This window comes from Sinohyriopsis cumingii, chromosome 2 (assembly GCF_028554795.1).
Source record: "Sinohyriopsis cumingii isolate HCF-2022 chromosome 2, ASM2855479v2, whole genome shotgun sequence".
Classification (NCBI taxonomy): Eukaryota; Metazoa; Mollusca; class Bivalvia; order Unionida; family Unionidae; genus Sinohyriopsis; species Sinohyriopsis cumingii.
In genome coordinates, this window is record NC_142962.1 from 80,746,900 (window position 1) to 80,767,811 (window position 20,912).

Here is a 20,912-nt window from a genome sequence, read left to right on the forward strand (position 1 = left end):
GGTACATTTTCTTCAGCTGACTGACTTGGATGCATATAACACGGTTCGGTTCATAACACGGTCGGATTCTATGGCTCCCAGCTACCGTGTTATAGCGGGGTCCCACTGTACATGTATCAATGTTTATAGAATAATCATCTTATACTAATAGTTTGTTCATGATTTTTATAGCATGCAGCTACATTTGAATCTCAATGTTTTAATAAATCAGTCTTACAGTTTGAACAAATTTCCACGGCTTTAAATAATATTTCATGGAAATTCTGATAGTTGTAGCATGATGAAATGAACCTAATGAATCTTTGATACCACAGAATTAATAATATCTCTGCTTTTCAGATAATGGAATCACCATTACAGCGAGTTCCTCATACACCTCTGATGTATTGTGGTGGGCATCAAGATTGCACATTCCAGCCATCTCATTTAGAGGCAGTGGTGCCAGAACTAGTCTTGGTCCAATCCCAGAATGATACTCAAGGTTAGATATGCATTCAAAACAAGAAAGACACAAGAGTATTTGAAACTAGGATAGTTCTCTCAAGATAGTACAGTTTTATGTAAAAAGTTTAAGCTTCATGTTTAGTAGAATATATGCTTCATTTGTATTCCTTTGGATAAGTATTTTTGATTTGCACCTTTTATTTAAGATGAGCTAGCTACTATTAGTTTCTTGTAACAGATTCAAAGAGAACATTTAAAATCATCAAAGTAGGGAAAGAAACTTCAATTTTATATTATTGTTCTTTATTCTGTATTATTTGCATGACAGAAATAAAATGCATGTTCTCACAAATGTAATAATTTACAAAGAGTTGCATTAATAAACTTGTTAAACTTAATTTCCTGTTAAATGAATGATGATATATTGTTATTCCCCAAACATAAATGAATGGTCAGATTTTGCAAAATCGAGATGTTAAAGAAATTAAAAAATAAAATAATGTCTTGAAAGGAAATTATATGCATATTTACAATCTTACTGAATCTCAACCATTCTTTCATCTTAGTTTATAGGAAGTAGTTTGGGGTGGGTTGCATAGAAACTTGATCCTGGGCTGTATTTTGTATACATCTACATTAGTTGTACATTCTTGGTTAAGAATTTGTATTTTTGTTCAGGTTATTTTGCACACTGTTTAAATATACTGCTGTTGTACCTGGAATTATTGATCTGGGTGAGGGGATGCATCTTGACAAATTCTACACTATTGTCACAGATGTTGGACAATATGACCCATTTTTCATGCTTCACTACATTTGATTACATTTTGTGTTTTAGCTTATGACCACTAAGGCTTTTTACACATTATCTAGAATCATAAAACTTGGTGAGGGGAAACATCTTGATGAGCAGTACTCCTTCATTTTAGCAGTCGGTTACTATGGTGTATGTGTTACAATTCACTGACTTGGGTTAAATTTTATCTTTGATGTTTATTCTCAGACACAGTTTATGTTTGAATCATGATATTGATGATGATATGTTCATCATGACCAATATTCATTCAACTGGAATTGGTAACTGGTTTAGCTCATGACGACATGACTTTTTGGCATGCTATATGCATACTGTCCTACCTAGATTCCTGAAACTTGGTGATTGGGTGCATCATGATAAATTCTACATCCCTTATTGCAAAAATAGGTCTGTGTGACATACATGTTCTGCTTCAGTGACTTTTGTTTTTTAAAGTTCATTTATTGGATGCTGCTTATGTTCCAATCATTCAACTTAAAAATATGGTCCATCTCTATCAGTACTATACCCTTACAAAAGAATTTCACTGTGACCAGCATTTTTTGCTTTGTTAACATGGTTAAATATTTGTTTTTGTGACCACACAGATTTTTCCATGTGTTAACCTAGCTTACTCAAATGGCCCCTTATGACTAGTTCATTTGCAGTACAACTAAATGTTTATTCAGTGGTAAACTTTTCATAGTAATGACTGTAAATTACATATCGTGACATGTATAGATTCACTCTGTATTGTAGTGTGACTGACTATTGGAATTAAATAAGTGAACAGAATAATGCATGATTTTCATTAGAGTTCTTTTCTGTAGTGGCTAATGAAGGTAATTATTGATGCATGAACTGTTCATGTGCTACTGTCACATAAGATTACTCAAAGCCTCTGACTTTTACCCAGTAAAATCTGGTTTCTATGGGTGGACAGTGATAATAGCTTCATTGTTTAAAAACAATGAGTTTCAAAACATAATACAAAAACAACATTAATCTCGCTATTTTATAAAGTCTTTATTGTACCTCTACTTTGGTTTTATAGAAAAGAATGTTTGTTCATCTTTATGCACTTTAGATAGCAAAATTAAAAGGCAAAATTTTAATCTTAATAATAGTAATGCATGATCTGTTGCTGTTGCATTTTGTACGTTTCTTGGATGGAAATTACCCATGTCAGTTTAAGAAAATTCTGATCTCTCATCAGATGGAAATTCAAAAAGAAGCAGAGCCATCCTCATTCTTGTAGATGATATCTTTGTGTGGTTGAATTCAAACTCGTTGCAAAAAAAGTTTCTTTTTCTCACTTTTTAATACAGTGTTAGAGTGTTTACACATTCAGCCCATGGTATCTTAAATGTAGTGTAAGCGCTTTTGTAGAATTTTCAGGCATTTTTGTTAAGTTTTGTCAGCATTGCCCAATATGTTACCCACAGATAGGGTAGGCCATAACTTCACCAACTTATATCATTCATTCATTAATTTTAGATGTTTCTGGAATTCTGAAGTATGGTAATTAATTGTATTCCACTTTAAATCTGGAATTTTTTGTTACTGCCACTTTGTCTGGATACATTTTTCAAATATCTCGTTGGTTGGTCCTTTGACTAATATTACTTGCTGAATTTTAGACTTTCCTAGGATGCCTTATGCCATCATTATTATCAAATAGTGTATTTCAGACATGCCAACCCTCCCATTTTTTGCGAGAGACTCTCTGAATTTTCCCGCACTCCTGCATTATTATTTTTTCTCCCAGAAAAAATTCATTTCGTTTAATGAAAAATGTTTTGGAAATTCCCCAGCATGTAAGAATGGAAGTGTGCAGAAGTTCTTTGAAAAGCGTACAAACTTGAATCTATATGGTTGGTGATCTCTTCTACAGTGTCTAAAAGAAATGGAGAGTTGGATGAAGTTGGAAAGTCAAACAAATATAAAACTTCTTTCCAAACTTCTTATAGCCTGGAATTTCCATGCCTGACTCGTGGAAGTAATAAACATACAGTGTTTTGCAAGACATGCAATTCATGAATTTTTGTTTCCAGTGGTGGGCACAATTATTGTCATCAACATCTCCAGTCGCAAAAGTAAGTTTTTAATCTTACTGTTTATTTTTATGGCCTTAATTATATGTGGCAAATTATAATTTGAGTGCCAGCATTAAAATTATGATGATCTTTAATGAAATTAGGATACACCGATAAATCGGTTAAATCAGGTACAGTTGAATAAACGACAATTGAATTGATACATCTGCAGATAATACAAATACTAAGACTTCATTATTATTATTGTTATTATTATTATTATTAGAGGCCCTTCATTGGCTTCGCAATGCTGGATTTCTTTTTGAAGCGGTTTCCAGCAATCATACCTTCAGGAGCTTCACTGGATCACCTGCAGATGCAGGTTTCTCTATACCAGGTTGAAGAACTACCTCCTAAAAAGCTGGAACCTAATTCAGTATCTGCCATGGACCAAACTTGGATGAAGATTAGTGAGGTCAGAGATAGCGTGGGTCAAGCTAAATTTGGACTTCTTGCTAAAGTGATGAGCCATGTCCTCGCCATCCCTCACAGCATTATGCATCCTGTGAAAGAATATTTAGTTTTTTGAGGAATAATAGGAGTCACTTCAGGAGCAGTATGAAAACACAGACAATAGAATGTCTTGTTGTTAAACAAGAAGGTATTGTTTGCTCAGAGAGACAGTTTGACAAAGTTATGCTTAAAACATGCAAGGGAGCAACAACCATGTCTCTCCAGGAGTAGTGTTAACTGATGTTCTTCACTATTAAGCTTTATTCAGTCTGTTATTTATATATTGTTATTTATTATCTAAAAATAAACCATTTTAGGATTGAATTAGTATATGGTTATTTGAAAACCATTCAGTTTTTGTAAACATGTTCTCCCTTGATGAAATCCTCCCTGCAGTAATTGAAATCTCCCTGAAATATTTTCAAAATCTCCCTAGATGACTCTCGTTGGGGTTGACAGGTCTGGTATTTGAGTGGTCTCACACCAGCCACTATCATTAGCAGTGAGTTTCATTGGTTGTACATTTCATCTTATTAACTATTATCACAATAGTATTTTGTTGTTTGCACACCACTCATTATCATCAGTAGCTTATTGACAGTTATTGAGTGTATTGCTTATGTTAAATTGTATTTTACAGAGGTCTTACACCATTCATCACTGTTATCAACTTTATTTAACATTTTTTTTTAAAATTCTTGTCTCAGAAATTTTCTTTTGCAGCAATAAATGTAACAAAGTGTGGGCTAATGCAGGAATAAGAAAGACATATCCCACCTGACATTCTTGCACAAGCAGCAAACCTACAAATGGTTGTCAGTTCTGTTGCTTTTTGTCAGGAAGATATGGGATATTTCACTGAAAGTCAATGAAACTATAAGGGGAGGAGTAAAGGCCCTTTTTTCCTCAACTCAGTAACACACAGGATCCTTCTCTGGTCCTAAATCCCAGGAGAATATGGAATCCTTCCTTGGAGCCTTAGGGATCTTGAAAAAGATTAACTTTTTGATGAAAAAGAGCACTCACAGATCATAGGACAATATGGGATCATTATCTTCAGAGAAGTAAAAGGCCTTTGATTCCCCGAATGTAGGTAGTTGTTGGCTAAGCTATATCTGTCCCTACTGGGGGACCTTGAGCTCCATGGTGAACCTGGTTCCTCTAGGAAGACTGCACCCACCCTCTCTTTCAAACTGGGTACCACACAACGATCCTCTGACTGCTTGGATTTCTCTAGGATCAAAATTTTACCACCACTTGAGTTGGTGGGCAAATTAACACAAGTTTAAGACCAAAATCCCTATGCATGCCCCTGAACCCCATTCTTCTCTGTTCAGATTCAAAGAGGTATACTCACTTGGAACCACAGGGGCTATTTCCTCAGGGTTCATGGTCCCTGAGAGAAACTAGCCCTACAGGATTGTGTCTCCCAGTGAAGGAGTGGTTGTGTGATTATCCTTTCCAAAAACTTGTAAGTGATTGCATGCCTCACTGGACAAAAGGAGGCACACACTCCTTGTTTGGGCAACCTCAGAAGGGATTACCCTCCAGATTCATGATAACCTTGGCATAAAGAACGTTGGTCCAGAAGATGTAAGGTATTCCTCACATAATGGTCTCAATACCAGTTCATAGCAGAGTACATGTAAAGACTCTTTGGGAGACTCTTAGTGCTCCCTTTTTATATCTCCTCAATCCGAGATAAGAGGACCTGGACAGTGGATGCCTTCAGGTTTAGGTTTGATGATCTGTTCACTTATACCTTTCCACCATTCAAAATGATTCCAAAGTGCTCCACAAAGTCAGGATCTCCACTGTTCAGCTCTTTTTGATAGTGTTACTGTGGCTTCATTTATCATAGTTTGACCTCTGCCTGATTTTATGAGATTGGGTTTCATCACTCCACTGTAACAGGTTTTGAAATTAAGTTTACAGGAAGAGCAGAATACATATTTATGTCCATTTGGACTTCATTGCAACCACTGAAATTCCTGTTTCCATCCATCATTAAATTTCTTGTGATATTTCATTTGCTTATAATTTGGTATTTTATGTATTGGGAGATAATCCTGTCCAAATTATATTTGATCCTACATAGTATAGATTTTAATCCATATCAACAACTTTAAGCACCGAAGCAGAACATACCTTGTGGAGAAAATGAAGGTAATATTTATTGTTTTAAAATAATTGACTCTTTAGTAACCCAAATATAATCAGCTAATGTCTTTAGTCCTTTCAGATTTATTTCTGCTCATACAAAATATAAGCCACTTCAACAAACTTCAAACAATGAAGCCAACCAACCCTGCTGATAAGATTAAAGGGTGAAATTAGCTGTTACATTGTCTTGCCCTGCTTAAGAGTCATGTGATCAATAGCAGTATTAATGCAAATATACCGTATTTTCCAGCCTATATGTTGATGTGGAGTATAAGTCAAATCAGCAAATTTGGCAAAGTTTCATTCCTTCATCCATATATTATAAGTCGATGCTGAGTATAAGACGAAGCCAGTTAAATACCTCAGATTGTGTTTTTCATTTCGTTCCACACAGCATCACCAATTTGATCCTGTCTGCTGCTTGGTAACCTTTCCAGTCAGGATCATTAAATGTAATTAAAAGTATCTAATTTGTTTCACATGAAGTATTTTAAATGTAATATGTACTTTTAGCTATATAATGACGCTGACCAAAAAATGTATTGTTTACAGAGAGGATAAAACTTGTGATGCTGCATGGAATTAAATTATAATAACTTCCAGTTTCTTAAATATTAGAAGTATCAACATATGCTATTTCTGATTACCAGAAATAGGGAAATTGCATCATTAATACTAAAATGCTTTTTCCAGTTTGTTTCTTTGTTTATTTGGGGGGGGAGAGAGATACAGAGAGAAGGATGCATATGTATTCCATTGCATGTTTCTTGCACCTCGTGATCAAAATAAAATATGGTCTGATATATGAGAGAGAGAATTCGAGTTCAGCTTTTTGTGAGTTTTTTTTATGTATGTTTTACGTTATTGCTCCTGTGTTGCTGAAGCTTTTGTCAACGAGATTAGACATTCATAAATGAAACAGTAAATGTAAGCTATGAAAATACATGCCATACTGCTTCAAGATTTAAATATTCACAATAGTTATATCCATATAGACTCAATTAGGTTAAATCTCAAGAATGACCATTTTGCATGCTGTCTAATTTTCTTTGCAAGTATGATGACCTCTCTATTCTAAATAAGATTTTGTTTAAAGTGCATGTACTCTTCTTGTACTTAGGTGGCAATTGCCTTTGATCTTTACTCATGCTAGATGTACTTTAAATTGCTGTCAGTTTGATTGGCAAGTTAAAAAATGCCACTGGCTGAGAAATTTACACAAGTAACCACCTGGCATTTCCTTACATTATATGGTACGGTATTCATAATACCCATGGGTAGCCTCATTTCCATATTGGTAGCCTCGCTAATATGATCTGGTCTGCCTAATCTTGACTTCAAACAGGCATCATCTTGAAATGACTGAATACAGCCATAGTATATTTAATTAGCATTTATATACTGCTACAAAGGCATGTGATTCTTTAAATAATGGAAGTGGCAACAAACACTAGAAGGAAATGCTTACTTAGTGGTATTAATCGATAATGGAATATGGTACTGCACATGTACACGAGTAAGATCAGTCATCAGGTAAGTGAACAATACCAATTTACAATTGTGAAGACATCTCGGTCTGTCTATCTGTCTTTCTCAATAAGGAATACGTTTTATTTGATTGTTAGGTACAAGAAGAAAATTGTGATAGAATATGTCTTTGTCATGGTTATATTCATTTTCTAACTTGTTAATTCTAACGCACTTATATGTAATCAAATTTAAGCATATATTAAAAACAACTTACATTACTGGTGCATGCTGCTTTAGCACAATTACATCTGATCTGTGTTAATTTTTAATATTGACGATCATGTAATTGTTTAAAATACTCAATGTGGGATCCTATATTTTTTCATACACGATCTCTTCACCAAAATGAAATATTTTTTACACATTATATTTTGTACTTTTATTTTCCATACAAAAAATATGATAAAGCAATTTGGATGACATAATCCATATATAAGTTGATTCTGAGTATAAGATGAAGCTAAGATTTTCTGGTCAAAATGTTTCAACTTATAGGCTGGCAAATACAGTACTATAATGAAACCAGAATGTGAAAAAATGAAAAAGTTCAATTTTTTTTTTCAAATTTTGCTTATGCGGGAGATTTCAGTGAGAGATGAGATAATTGGAGACATCTAGTCTGATGAGAAAAATCTCCAACACGGGAGGTTCAGATATATGCTGAAAAGCAGGAGGTCTTTACTGCACAACAGCCCACAGATTCTCCATCTGCCTGTTTGGCAGATCTCAAGCAATCTATATGCTGGGTCAATTTTTTAGGCAAGGTTACCAGTTCCATCGTTATAGCTAGGAAACATTCCACATCCAAGGTCTTTGGAATGGAAATTCTTTTGCAATAGATGTATTAGGAAACATGGTTATTCCAGCTGTCCCTGTCCTCCCACTTGATGTCTCATCTGATATTTCTAGGTGTATTGTCATCATGATCAAAATGTCTTATCAGTCCTTACTGAGAGGGACTTGGACCTTTTATTTATGAAGATTAAAACCCATGGTATCCATGGTACCTCATGTGCCTGTCTGACTTATTTATCACTAGAGTAGGTTATGAAAGCCACATTTTGGTGATCACACAGTACTTTCAATTCCTTCTACCTATGGTCTTTGGTGCACCAGAGTAAATCCATATTTTATTTTGGGCAAATAGCTCTGGCACAAAAAGTGGTCCAGGCTAATATAAACTTATAGAAGTGAACATTCCTACTATAAGGATGAATATGTCCTTTTTATATCAGTGTTTTGACCATCAGCACCACACCACAATAGCAAATTCATCCATGCAGTAGTAAGACATATTTTATTACTGATATTTAAATATAGTTTGAGGGGTAGGTGATAAAACTAATTTTAGTTATGTAAAAGTTACCTGTTGACATTGCTAGAATCTTTCCTCCCACCCTGCTCTGACATCCTAAAAGTAGTCTGTGTTTCTAAGAAAAAGGATAGCTACTGCACATGGGCTTACAAAATGAGGGACAGACAGGATGTGTCATGTTTTTGAGTTCTTGACTTCCATCTAATGAGATGATGGAACTTTCTTATATGGACATCATGGAAAGGTAAACAATGCAACAGGGTTAGGTGCAGATTACATCATTAAAATCTATTTTACCCCCACCCACACAAACTAAATTTTTATAAAGATTAGCAGTTACTTTACTGTATTATTGTAAAATAATTATAACAAAAAACAAAAAAAAGATGCAAAAACATCTTTGAGAAAGGGCCAACATTTTGTTACAAGGTCACTTGGTCTGAACTTTATTTCTACCTGATAATTAAATTTACAATGGCTACTGGAATTAATTACACTCTGGTTAGTAATCTTGTAAATTTGATTCTGCAATTCTTTGTACTAAAGTTCTCTTATAATTTGGGCATCAATTTTCTATTCTTTTAAGGCCAGCTGGACAATACATTTAAGTAATTTATTTACCTTACACGAGTAATGATGCCTAAATGAGGTTAGAAAGCGTTATGTTATATCTGAGGGAAATATCTATACCATTTCACCGCACTTTAATGTCTGGGGAACTATACTCTCAGCAGTGTTTATCATTACTCTTACAAGATTAGATTACTGGTATGCTATCATCATCTGATCAAAAACAAAGACATGAAATTAAGTTAGTGTTTCTACACTGCCTCGATCCTTTCTTCTGTAGATCAAGTTGAGGATTATTTGGTACCCCATACTCCTAAATCAGTGGTTCAAAGCAACAACAGACAGTGGAAAATACCATCTATTCCAGCAAAAAGGTTCTATTCAAGCCCATTTGTAAATAGTCCATACGTGGGGAAAAGAAGATGTTCAAAAGGTGAGATTTCTTTACCATTTTAGTGCAATGTCTTTACCAGTAAATACACATGGGTATCTTGAGTGAATGAGCAAAAATAATTTTTTTCCCTTTTAGCTCAAAATACTTTGAATACATGGAGGGTCTGCACTAGTTCTAAGTTGCCACACAGAAACAGTTACTGTATAATTATCAGTCATTACTTATTTTCTTGATTGGATACAGTACTTTGGTTAGTTACAAAGGCAAAATGCACACAACATTGCTTGCTAATGTTTATTCTCTGTGTTCAAAATGTAATACACACAGTCAGATGTAAGAAATAATTATGTTGTAATCTGTTCCATGCAACAACTGGTGCAGACTTACTGCTCAAGAACTTTATTATGTTTTTCATTCTACTCATGTTGCTTGTGGTAATGATTTTACTGCAGTCATTTTCCTTCCACAAAAGATTGATTTGATACTGATGACAGCAGACTACAACTAAAAGCTATTTCCAGCAAATAATATATGGGTAATTTAATTAAACTTTGGTTACCATAATTTGCAAACAGCATAATAACACATTTTAAATCATTTTGATGATATCATTTATTTGATAAAGTTAGGCAAAGATATGTTTCATGCCAACAACATACAGTCAAACCTGTCAATAGCAGCCATCCCTGGGGCAAAGGCCAGACCTATGTTTATAGGTTTACCTTTCAGACTTTGTTTTGAATACCATTAATATTATTATTATTATTATTATTATTATTATTATAAATATGTTATAAACAGATGCAGCTTAGTGCACTATTCAACAAAATCACAAAATACACGTTCTTCTTTCCAAGGATTGTATTTCACACAAGATTATTGTATCCTGCTCATTTTAATCCATCTTTTAAAATAAATAATTGTAGACTCTTGAAACAAAATCTCTTTTTTTGTGCATCCAGAAAAAGCACTACTAATTGACAGATTACATATGACTGTGAAACTGAGGACCGGCTCATTGTATGTCCAATTTGTATAATTTGGCTTAGAAAATTGCTGTTCACACTTAAAATAATATCTGGAGTAACCCATTGCTTAACTCAGGAGAAAACAAAACAGTTTATGTGAGAGACCTATATTGAATAGGGAATGAAAAGAAGTTTAATGTGGCTGTTGTTTGTAAGATATAAACCAAAACTTAATTGCCTTTACACGCAAGTTTTGTAAATACTGAATAACCCTTGACCATAATAAAAAGGGATGTACAGTCAAACCTTAGCAGTCACCTCTTCCCAGTGGCCATTCTATTTCCCCTCACCTGGCAAGAGTCCCTATATAAATGTCATGTAATCAGTAATCATCTTTCTTCATTGGTCAGTGACCATGTGTTTCTTAACCAGGCAGTGGTTCTACCTTGCCTAATATGGTTAGTGGCCATGTGTTTCTTAACTAGTCATTGTATTCACCCTGTCTTCCACAGTCAGTAGCCATGTGTTTCTTAACTAAGCAGTGATTTCACCTTGCCTTCTTTGGTGACTGGAGTGTATCAGCAGTGACTGTTCCAAGTATGCATATTAAACTTCTTTTATTTGATGAGTGAGACATGGTATACATAAAGGTATATGAAATTAATTGATAGCTGCAGGAAGCTTTTTTTCCCCTTCTCTGATCATCTAAAGTCTCTCATAAAAGTATGTTGTCTTTTGATTTTGGTGACTTTGAACAAGTGCTTAATCCATCAGTTGTTTGAAGTGTGAACATCTGTTTTCATGCCTAATTATATCAGCTGGCCTAACAAAATGTCAGTCCTGTGTGTTCCTGATCTATAAATTTCCAACTTTTCTGTTCTTTCTATCATCAATGACAATGTTTCTGACTTCTCATTGTTATCACTGTGCCATCTTCATGCACTTAGGCACCCGAGGTACATGCCTCATGGGTTACATTGGCATCCCCTCACGTTGCTATATAACCATAGGGGTCGTCCATTTAGTATGTACGCATGGAGGGGGATAACCCAAATGCATACTCTTGCATATGGGGGGGGGAGGTCTACTGATAATGTACGCATGCATAGGAAATGGGGGGGGGGTTGAAACCTCTGTAATAATTTGTCTACATTGGCCTTCAAATGAGCCACAGCTACTGGGAGAAGTAGGGTTGTGGGAGAGGTTCACTTGTATACCACCATATCCCTAATTGCTAAGCTATCACGCAGCTCAGCAGCGAATCTGACACAGTCTCAGGTGGCCTGTCACATGGATTACATATTCTTCAATCTGGCCTCACTGCGGACTGTCACTGGCTCAAGATTTTAGCTGCTTAGGTGCTCAAGCGTATGTATGCAGGTGGGTGGGTGGGTGTGAAAAAGTATGCAAGTGTACAAGGAGAGGGAAGGGGTCAAGCTTTGCCAGATTTTTGCCTACCTACTAAATGGGATGGCCCCATATTAATAAATGTAGGTCTGTTGTGTGATTATAGAAAGTTCATGTAATATTACTTTATAAGTTTTGTTACATCTGAATACATACAGGTAAGTTTTCAATATTATCTTGTCTAAGCGTCCACTTCATAGGTGACACTTTACTTGTCTCTGTCAGAAAATGAATATACATTGCATTTGGGACTGACCATTTTGTTCGGGGGAATAGAGGATGGAAAGTAATATTTTTAAATTTAATGGGGGCTTTATAGGTACTATAGCAGTAATAAACACCCGTGTCCTGTTTAGGTGTTAACACTTTATTAACACAAATCAACTGTGCAAACTTGAGGGTCTGATAATGTCTTGCAATATTATACAAAGTTAAATTCCGTCATCCTGGAGTTTAAATTTATTTTTTTCTGGGCTTTGCTGGTGGCTTATTTCTTCCTGAATCTTCTTAAAAAATAAATCACATTTTTGAATATTATTCCAACAATTGAAATAATCATGCTTTGCATTGCATTTATGCATGGAATAAAATCCAACTTCAGAGAAACATTGCTGCTGTTCACAAACTTGCCTTTAATCTTTAATGTCAGATGGCTTAAACATTTTCATTGGAGGCAGTAATTGTGTAATAACTACATGCATGTAGCGCCTCTGTGATTTAACTATAACTTAAAAAGAATTGGGTTGCTCCATTTAGTGAACTACCTATGCAGATTATCACAATGGACTCCCTCTCAGCTGTTATCAACCAGTCAAGTAATATGTGAAAGGATCATTGTTTATACCTGATTTCTTTGCCTTTTAACTGTTGTATAAGCTGCCCCAAGGATCATATGATATGAGCTTTAAGCAGGACTGTTTACCATTTATACATGCTATATGTTGCAGGTATTTATTGAGTGGTGTTTTGCAGGAATTTTTGGGTTTTTCAAAACGGGATTTGGGAGTTAAAAAAAAAATGTTTTTTGCTTGACATGTTGTGTTATGGCAGGTATGAAATCATCTTTTCTACGGGTAATTTTTTTACTTTAATTGATTATTTAACATCATTTTGTATGTATTAATAGTGATGATCTTTTACTAGTATGTGTCATAGTGTGTAACTCTGCACAGACTCTTAATTTCATAAAGCAGGATGTGTCGCACTACACCTGTATATCTTGTCTGCTCAGTTTTGTTGTACAGATTAGACCATGTATGAGACCAGACTGACAACTGCTCTACAGGTGTAGTTTTCTCTGGTTATCATTTTTTTTTTGTTAGACTTATATTGTAGACAGAAGTTGTTGTTGTCGTTGTAGGGTTTAATGCCATTTTTCAGCACACGATAGGCTATGCATGGCGGCCAGTATTAATGGTGGAGGAGGAACCTGGGAAAACCTCAGGAAGAACCACCAACCAACGAGAGTAGACAGAAGTCAATGACCAGCAGTTCTGTGGGTACTAAATAAGAAGTCACATTAGCATACCTTGAGAGACAAAGATATTAACTGGCATACAAGGATTTGAAATGACATTATTTACTGGAGAGCAAGATAGAGATCAGCAACAACAGCCAAAAATTTACAATCTCACATATCAGAATTATGGACCAGTTACATGGATCAGTATTGCATAACCCATTCCCAACCTCAAGAACATGACAATGTCAGCCAAGATGGCTATGATCCTTCACAACCGGACTCTTACATATAACACTGAATGCAATAGGTCATGACCACAATCAATCATACAGTATCAGCCAAAATGAACTTGTTCAGTACCATAACTCACATATATTGCCATTAGGCTTTCAGCTTATGATACCCAGCTGTGTGCCGCAGTACTCCAGAACCCAGTTCATGAACCCTATTTTACAGCATTCTAACTTGCATAGTGTTCCTAGACACTTTCCATGGATGATGTCCTGTTTATACAGGCACTTTCATGGATTAATCTAACATGCATAGTGCATAGTTCTGCTCAGCACTTCCTGCAGATGATATCCAGTCTATTCAGACAATTTCATGGATCAGTTCAACTTTCATAGTTCCACTAGACACTTCCTGTGAATGACACCCAGTTTATACAGGCACTCTCATGGATCAATCTAGTTCACATAGTACCTCTAGAAACTTGTAGTATGTGATATCCAACTTGGTGCTTCAGTTTCCAAGAGATGTCACTTCACTTGTCCTCAAGCTTGGTCACCCAAAGGGAGCCTGTACTTAGGAACAGCTTTTGCAGTAACAGGATCTAACTTTTTACGTGCTGCAAGTGTAGTGAGCTGTCATCCTTGCCATTATTTTCAAACTTCCTTAGCAGGCATTACAAGAGACATTGACCTCACTACCTTTGTTCAAAATGACAAAATCTGGCTCTTAAGTTCACGTCTTTACGAGGTCATACTATGATGCTTCATGACTCAACCATACAAGCTTGGATTGAATAAGTCTTCTGCCTACTGCTACTGGAGTTCAGTCCTCCTCATTCCTCTACATCACCTGCTTGGTCTACAGTTCCAAAATTAGGTGACATTGACCATTATAGAATCTACATTCAATTGCTTCAAAAATCTGACAGAGTTACTGACATTTTGGTCTGCTTATGCCATCAGTCTCACAGATGCCTTTCCTTGAAATGGAGCCAGCAATTGCACAAGCCCCACACATCAGATTTACATTTGGATACCCATCAGTTATTTTATATTGCCTTGATGATGGTATCAACATGGGATCTAGTATCTATGGCAATATTTCAATAGGCAGAACACAGCATATCCTTCTCCCACCATGAATATCACTGGACATGTGTGGGTGATGGATGCACATTGATAGAATGGCCCACTTCTTAAACATAGAGGCCCAGTATACATTGTACTATGGCCATGGCCATAACACCAGGTATGAACTTGGAACTTGTGGAACAAGATATAATGCTCTCTACCTCCACCTTCATTACAGACCATCATAGGCCACGCTACATTTGCATCCTTGATCATCACATCCCCTCTTTAATGATCAGGTTAACAGAATTTGAAAACAAACTCAAATGATGTCTTCTTTCCAACCCTCACAGTCTCAGCAACAGCAGAGGGATTTGTAAGGCTATCAATAAAGGATTGCAGGGACATCACTAGAGCAGAGGCCACTGGTAAGCTGTGCTACAGGATTTACAACTGTGGAAAACCAGTCTTCCTGAACTAAAGTAGAAAAGAGGCCAAGGGAGGGGAATCATTTTCACCAGTGTTTCTCTTCACAATACCCTCCATATCACGACATCACTTTCACACCCGCTTATTACAGATCACTGCCAAATGGGGAAGATTTGCCATGACAACATATGATCCAGACAAGTGGTTTTCGAGGGACTCTGTATCATGTTCAGCACAACTCCTCCTTAGTCCAGAGAGTTCCTTCAGCTACAAACATGGCACTTGAATACACTTGGGTTCACAATGAAATCCAGTAAAGGGTTCTAGATGCCATCCATTGAGGAGACTTCACAATCACTGTGGACTTGAAAGAGGCATATCCCCTGTCACACTGCTTCCAGAAGTCCTGTGATTCACCTACAAAAAGTACAGGCTACAAAACAACAGGCTAGTTATATCTTGAAGCAAGACATGAGAATCACTTGCTGCTTTCCTCATTCTCACTGACAAGGACATCTCCAGCCTCATACCATTTCAAGATTTTAGTCATCTATGTCTGGAAATCAACATTAAAGTAAACAGAATAAGTCTCACCCAGGCATGAGAATTGAATTAGTGCAATAATTGATTTCTTGCCTATACAGAACAGTCCATCCACTAGAGAATTCTTTTGCCTGCTGGGTTTGCTCAATGCTGCAGCAGATGACTTATTTCTAGATTGCCTTCTTGGGATCCCATTACAATGATTCTTTATTCCAAATGGAGGCTGAACCTTTGACCTTTGGACTAACTTTCCATCTTGAAGGCAGGGAAAACTCACAGTGCTACCTCTGCAAATACAACCTCTGGCAATCACAATCTGTATGGATGATAAGGACTTTAGATGTGGAGCAAGTCTCCTCTCATTCTGGGATGTCAGTGGAGTGTGTCCCCCTCAGGATCGTTATTTAACATTTCAATATTCAGGATGAAAACCATTCTAAAAGCATTTCATTGCTGGATGGAGAACCTACATTGTAATGAAAATCTCATTTTGTCTCACAATTCTACTGTGTTGATTTATCTCAAATGGCAAGGTGTGGCAAGGTGGAACCATGTTCCCAGACTTTGTTTTCTTCTTTGGAATTTTCTAAAGTGGTGTCCTCAATGACAAATCCACATCCATGTTTAAAATATCCTAGGCTACCTAATGTAATGGTTTACTTATTTTCCTGCAAGAACCAACTAATGCAAATGCAATGGTTTCTTTATCCCTTGGTTTTTACTTATTTGGTGTCCAATGGGATTTAAATCTAATGGAACTATTGACAACAAGTTGGAATGCCAAAATCTCAATACATGATTTTATTTCATGGAGCCATGGTGCAAACGGTTCCCTTCCTGGATTACTCAACAGCTTCATAAGAACACAACTTTCCACATACAGGGAGCATGCCTTGTGCTTCAATAATAACTCATGATTTCACGGAATTTGGCAACAATCCCAGTATGAAGGGGAGATTGCTAGATCTTACTGCCACCTAGGTGGACAGATAACTTGTAACTTTTTTACTGAAAAGTTTTAATCTTGGAGGGATGGATTTGCAAGATGAGTAGTAATTCTCCTAAGGTATTATGATTGGGTAAATATTATTGAAGAAACATATTTTACAAGAAAATAATTAGTTTTATGGCAGTCCGTCATAAACTGTCAGACTAGTTGGACTAATGGGATTATGCTAGACAGAAGGATGGACAGATGCATGCAAGGATTACTATATATCTGCACCAGTGCAGAAGCAGAACATGATAAGGAAAGTACCCTCAATTCTTTTAGTAATTATAATACTTATTACAAATAATAATAATAACAATAATAATAACAATAATCATCCATTCACAATGTTTATTTCATTCATTATTTTCTCCTTTTTACTGCAGACTCAAATCTTCAAGAACAAATAGTACCTGTCACTCCAACAACAGTATTGACACCACGATCCATTAAGAAACAAACAGATGAAAACAGTGCAAGTCCATATATTACCATTCCAAAAAGGCAGAGTATTGTGAATCAGAGAAAGACAACACAGTTCCCAAGACCACTATATGTTTGCCAGAATCTCGATTTATTTGATGATAGTAATATATTTGGTTGAATACAGGATTACATTAAATTGACAATAAATCAACTTAGGTGCAATCAAGGAGTATAAATTCATTTTGTTTTGTGGGTACAGCTGACCCTCATAATGCATTTTGCTATAATCCAATCCTGGATATAATGCATTTACACTATGGACCCCATAACCAAAATTATGAAAAATATTTTTAAAAATTTCATATATAATTTTCAGCATCTGTCAGCTGAAAACTTTACATCAAAACTACTTTACTTGATTTGGACAACTTTTTGTCTCTAATAAGCCACTATTGTTTACAGGCAATGTCAGATATTGGATTCCAACGAAGCAATTGCACACCTAAAATTGTCCATGTCACTAATTAGCTACAATTGTAATTAGTCCATGTATGATACTGTATTTGGTTACAGTACACGAGACTCAAAAATTTGCTTTAGCTCTAAGGCACACAGTAGATCAGCAACTTAATCTCTGAGAACAAAGCTAGCCAGTCATACAAAAGATCAGCTTATTGCCATTCATGTTTTTTCTGAAGCCAAGAATACATTATCCAATCATTAGTGAGAAAGTGATTGTCACTGATAGATGCTCATTTGCATTATGTATGCTACAAAAAGGGTTCTTTAAAACAATTAAGTTACACTTTTTTGTGAAATCAGTTAGATTTAAAAGTGAGTATTATCAGAATTTATGAGTGAATTAAGTTAGAGTACTGTTCACTTAAACAAATCTGAATAGGTAGTGAATTTTCACATTTAATCTCAATGGTGACATCCAGGAAAAGGGCAGTTTATTCTGTGAAGGATGAGATGAATGTCTTAGAGAAACTTCAGTCTGGCAAAATGTGCAGTTGGAAAAAAGATGAGGAAAATATTGACAAAATGCTGACTACCGGTAGTTTTAGATGTAGATGCTGGATAGTGCTTTATACACTTAGTTCATCCAGTTTTTTCTGAGGCACAAAAAGAGAGGACATATATATTATCGTGATCAACAGGAAGTAGGATCCACTGTTGACAGTGATTATTTGGACCCACCAGAACGAAAGCCATATTTACATTTGAGAAAGAACTGATGTGGCTAGAAAGCTTGGACATTGTGCCCTTAAGTTAATGTGTGAAAAATAATATAGACTTTGCAAAAATAAACCATAAACGATCAGGTCTCGAATGACATAAAATCATGAAATACTTCAAGTAGGGAATACACATATGAGTGAACAGAACATATCTTTTTGGATAAGTACTTTTTGTGAATAAATTTGGATTTTTTATAACATAATTGGATTTTAAATGGATTACGTACATATGTAAGGTTTTTATTTTGTTTTTTTTTATACTAGTCTGTGTTTTAGAATTGCTAAAAGCATGCTGCTCATGCATCTTTGCTAGCCAAGGTTCCAATAACCCTATTTACACCTTGGCAGATCGAACATCTATATTGGTGCTTTGTCCATGGATTTCATGTGTTGCCTCCCTTAGTATGCCAAGTAACTAATAGCATGGTGCATTGTACATCCACCAGAAACAATGGTTGCAATTGACCTGAAAAGGATACTCTGTAAGTTCAACATTGAAAAAATGACTGTGTACTAGAGGGAAGCCATTACAGGTGTATTTAAGTGAAAGGTATTTGTGCAAACATGGACTCACACTGGAAAATTGCTTATTTATCAGTCCATTCAAGTTGTGTGCTCCCATTGTCTCGATCATGTAGGAACAGTGTTCAAATTTGAACAACTTAATTTTTTTATTGAATGTGGTGGATGCTTGCCACTGCATCCAATGAAATTCACAGACCTGAAGCTCAGAAATATCTGCTCGATATGCCATGGTGTAGATAGGATTATCACAGCCTTGGCTAGCGAAGATGGTTGCTCCTGATGTGATATCCCTGAATTGCTAATCATCATTTGTAACTGGCATTTTGAACTGATGTTGAGATATTTTATTGACAGAAATGATGACATTACTCATTGCACTTTTATACAAATGTGCATTTAGTTAATTGCAAAATGTGTAGAAGTGGAAAGCATATTGTGAGCACTGTATTAAAAAAGAATCAAGCTTATAACCACAGGCAGCAGTGGTATCAAATGCAAGCTGAATTGAATCATTATTTTTTTTTGAAAGTGAGATATTTTTTCATCAATTTAAATCACTTTAAACTTGTTGACAGTGCACTTGTAGATAGAAACTATAACTGACAAATATTTTTATTACAATAAAGGGTTTACATCATTGTTTTATTCTTACTCATGATTTAATCTATCAAATGTACATCAGTATGGGTGGCCTAAGTGGTTAGAGCATCTGCCTCAGATGTGGGAAATCGTGAGTTCAGACCCCAGCTGAGTCATACCAAAGACTGGTACTAGCAGCTGCCTCACTTGGCATTCAGAATTAAGAGGTTATTGTTAGGACTAGTCAGCCTGATGTCAGGATATAATGTGACTGGGTCTGCAGCATGATGCCCCAGTGCTAGACATCACTATAAAACTGGCACACCGCAGACATCACAGTGATATAACTAAAATTGTTAAAGCTACATTAAAAATCCAAATCATAAACATACGCATACAATAATATGAATTGAAAGAGATCAACCTGAACCTTGGTATTATATCGGTATTTCCTTTTTTAAAACATTGTTGTTGAAAAAAGTTAACAGTACAACTACCATGCAGTGAAAAATAAACCTAATTTACATAAACTAAAAGTATTACATGTACTATACATTTGACTAGCATTTTGTTTACCCCATCCACATAGCAGTATACTCATATGATCTTTTATCACTTTCACCATGCAGTTGATCAGTACAAAATGCATTAAGCATTTGTGGACCCCAACTACCACATTTTATTAGGGGAGAGCTGTATCGTTTTGTGCTTTGAAGAAAATGACTTTTAAATTAGTCCACACAACTATTAACCCCTAGTGACGACTTAACGGGGCAGGAGGTAGTAGCCTACTGCCAAGCTTTGTAGCGTCATGGTCATGCATGATACACTAAAGTGGTTGGTATTATAGAAAGGTAGACAGATGTAGCTCTACAATGATACCAAATAATCTGGAATATCTAGTTGCACTACAAAACACAGATTAAAAAACCTCATTTTTTGGACCCGACTTTTTTCTACTGAAAATTCGCCCATGGTCGGAATCCAATTTTGTGTCCGGATTTTAGACTTTTTGGTCTCAGATCTAAGGCAAACTGGTATGAACTGCAAACAGACAGATGAGCCTTTGCAAAAAGTAGGATAAGATGGGTATTTGGAATAAAGAGTGGTCTTGATACAAAAATAATGGCTCCGTTTAGCAACAAAAAGAAAAGAAAAAAAGACTCCAACTTTTACCCTTCTGCTTATGCGTGAGTCAAATAGCCAATGAAAAATGATGTTTCTAACACAACTAGGAAGTATGTTATTGAAAGATCACTGGGGATTTGGTGTTTTCTGA

The 20,912-nt window shown here is 35.7% G+C and overlaps 1 protein-coding gene across 1 annotated transcript; it reads left to right on the forward strand.

Moving 5' to 3' along the window:
- Positions 1 to 342: 342 nt before the first annotated feature.
- On the forward strand, positions 343 to 19,693 carry LOC149805271 (uncharacterized). Its single transcript, XM_089933800.1, has 3 exons — positions 343 to 481; positions 9,648 to 9,800; positions 17,249 to 19,693. The coding sequence occupies exons 1-3, from the start codon at positions 343 to 345 to the stop codon at positions 17,464 to 17,466; spliced, it is 510 nt and encodes a 169-aa protein (XP_089789926.1). The 3' UTR covers positions 17,467 to 19,693.
- The last annotated feature ends 1,219 nt before the right edge of the window (positions 19,694 to 20,912 follow it).

Bases quoted from the DNA above. Each gene is read 5' to 3' on its own strand.
- LOC149805271 (XM_089933800.1), top strand. From the start codon at position 343: ATGGAATCACCATTACAGCGAGTTCCTCATACACCTCTGATGTATTGT. The intron at 482-9,647 runs GTTAGATATGCA...TTTCTTCTGTAG, and splicing joins ATCCCAGAATGATACTCAAG to ATCAAGTTGAGGATTATTTG. The intron at 9,801-17,248 runs GTGAGATTTCTT...TTTTTACTGCAG, and splicing joins GAAAAGAAGATGTTCAAAAG to ACTCAAATCTTCAAGAACAA.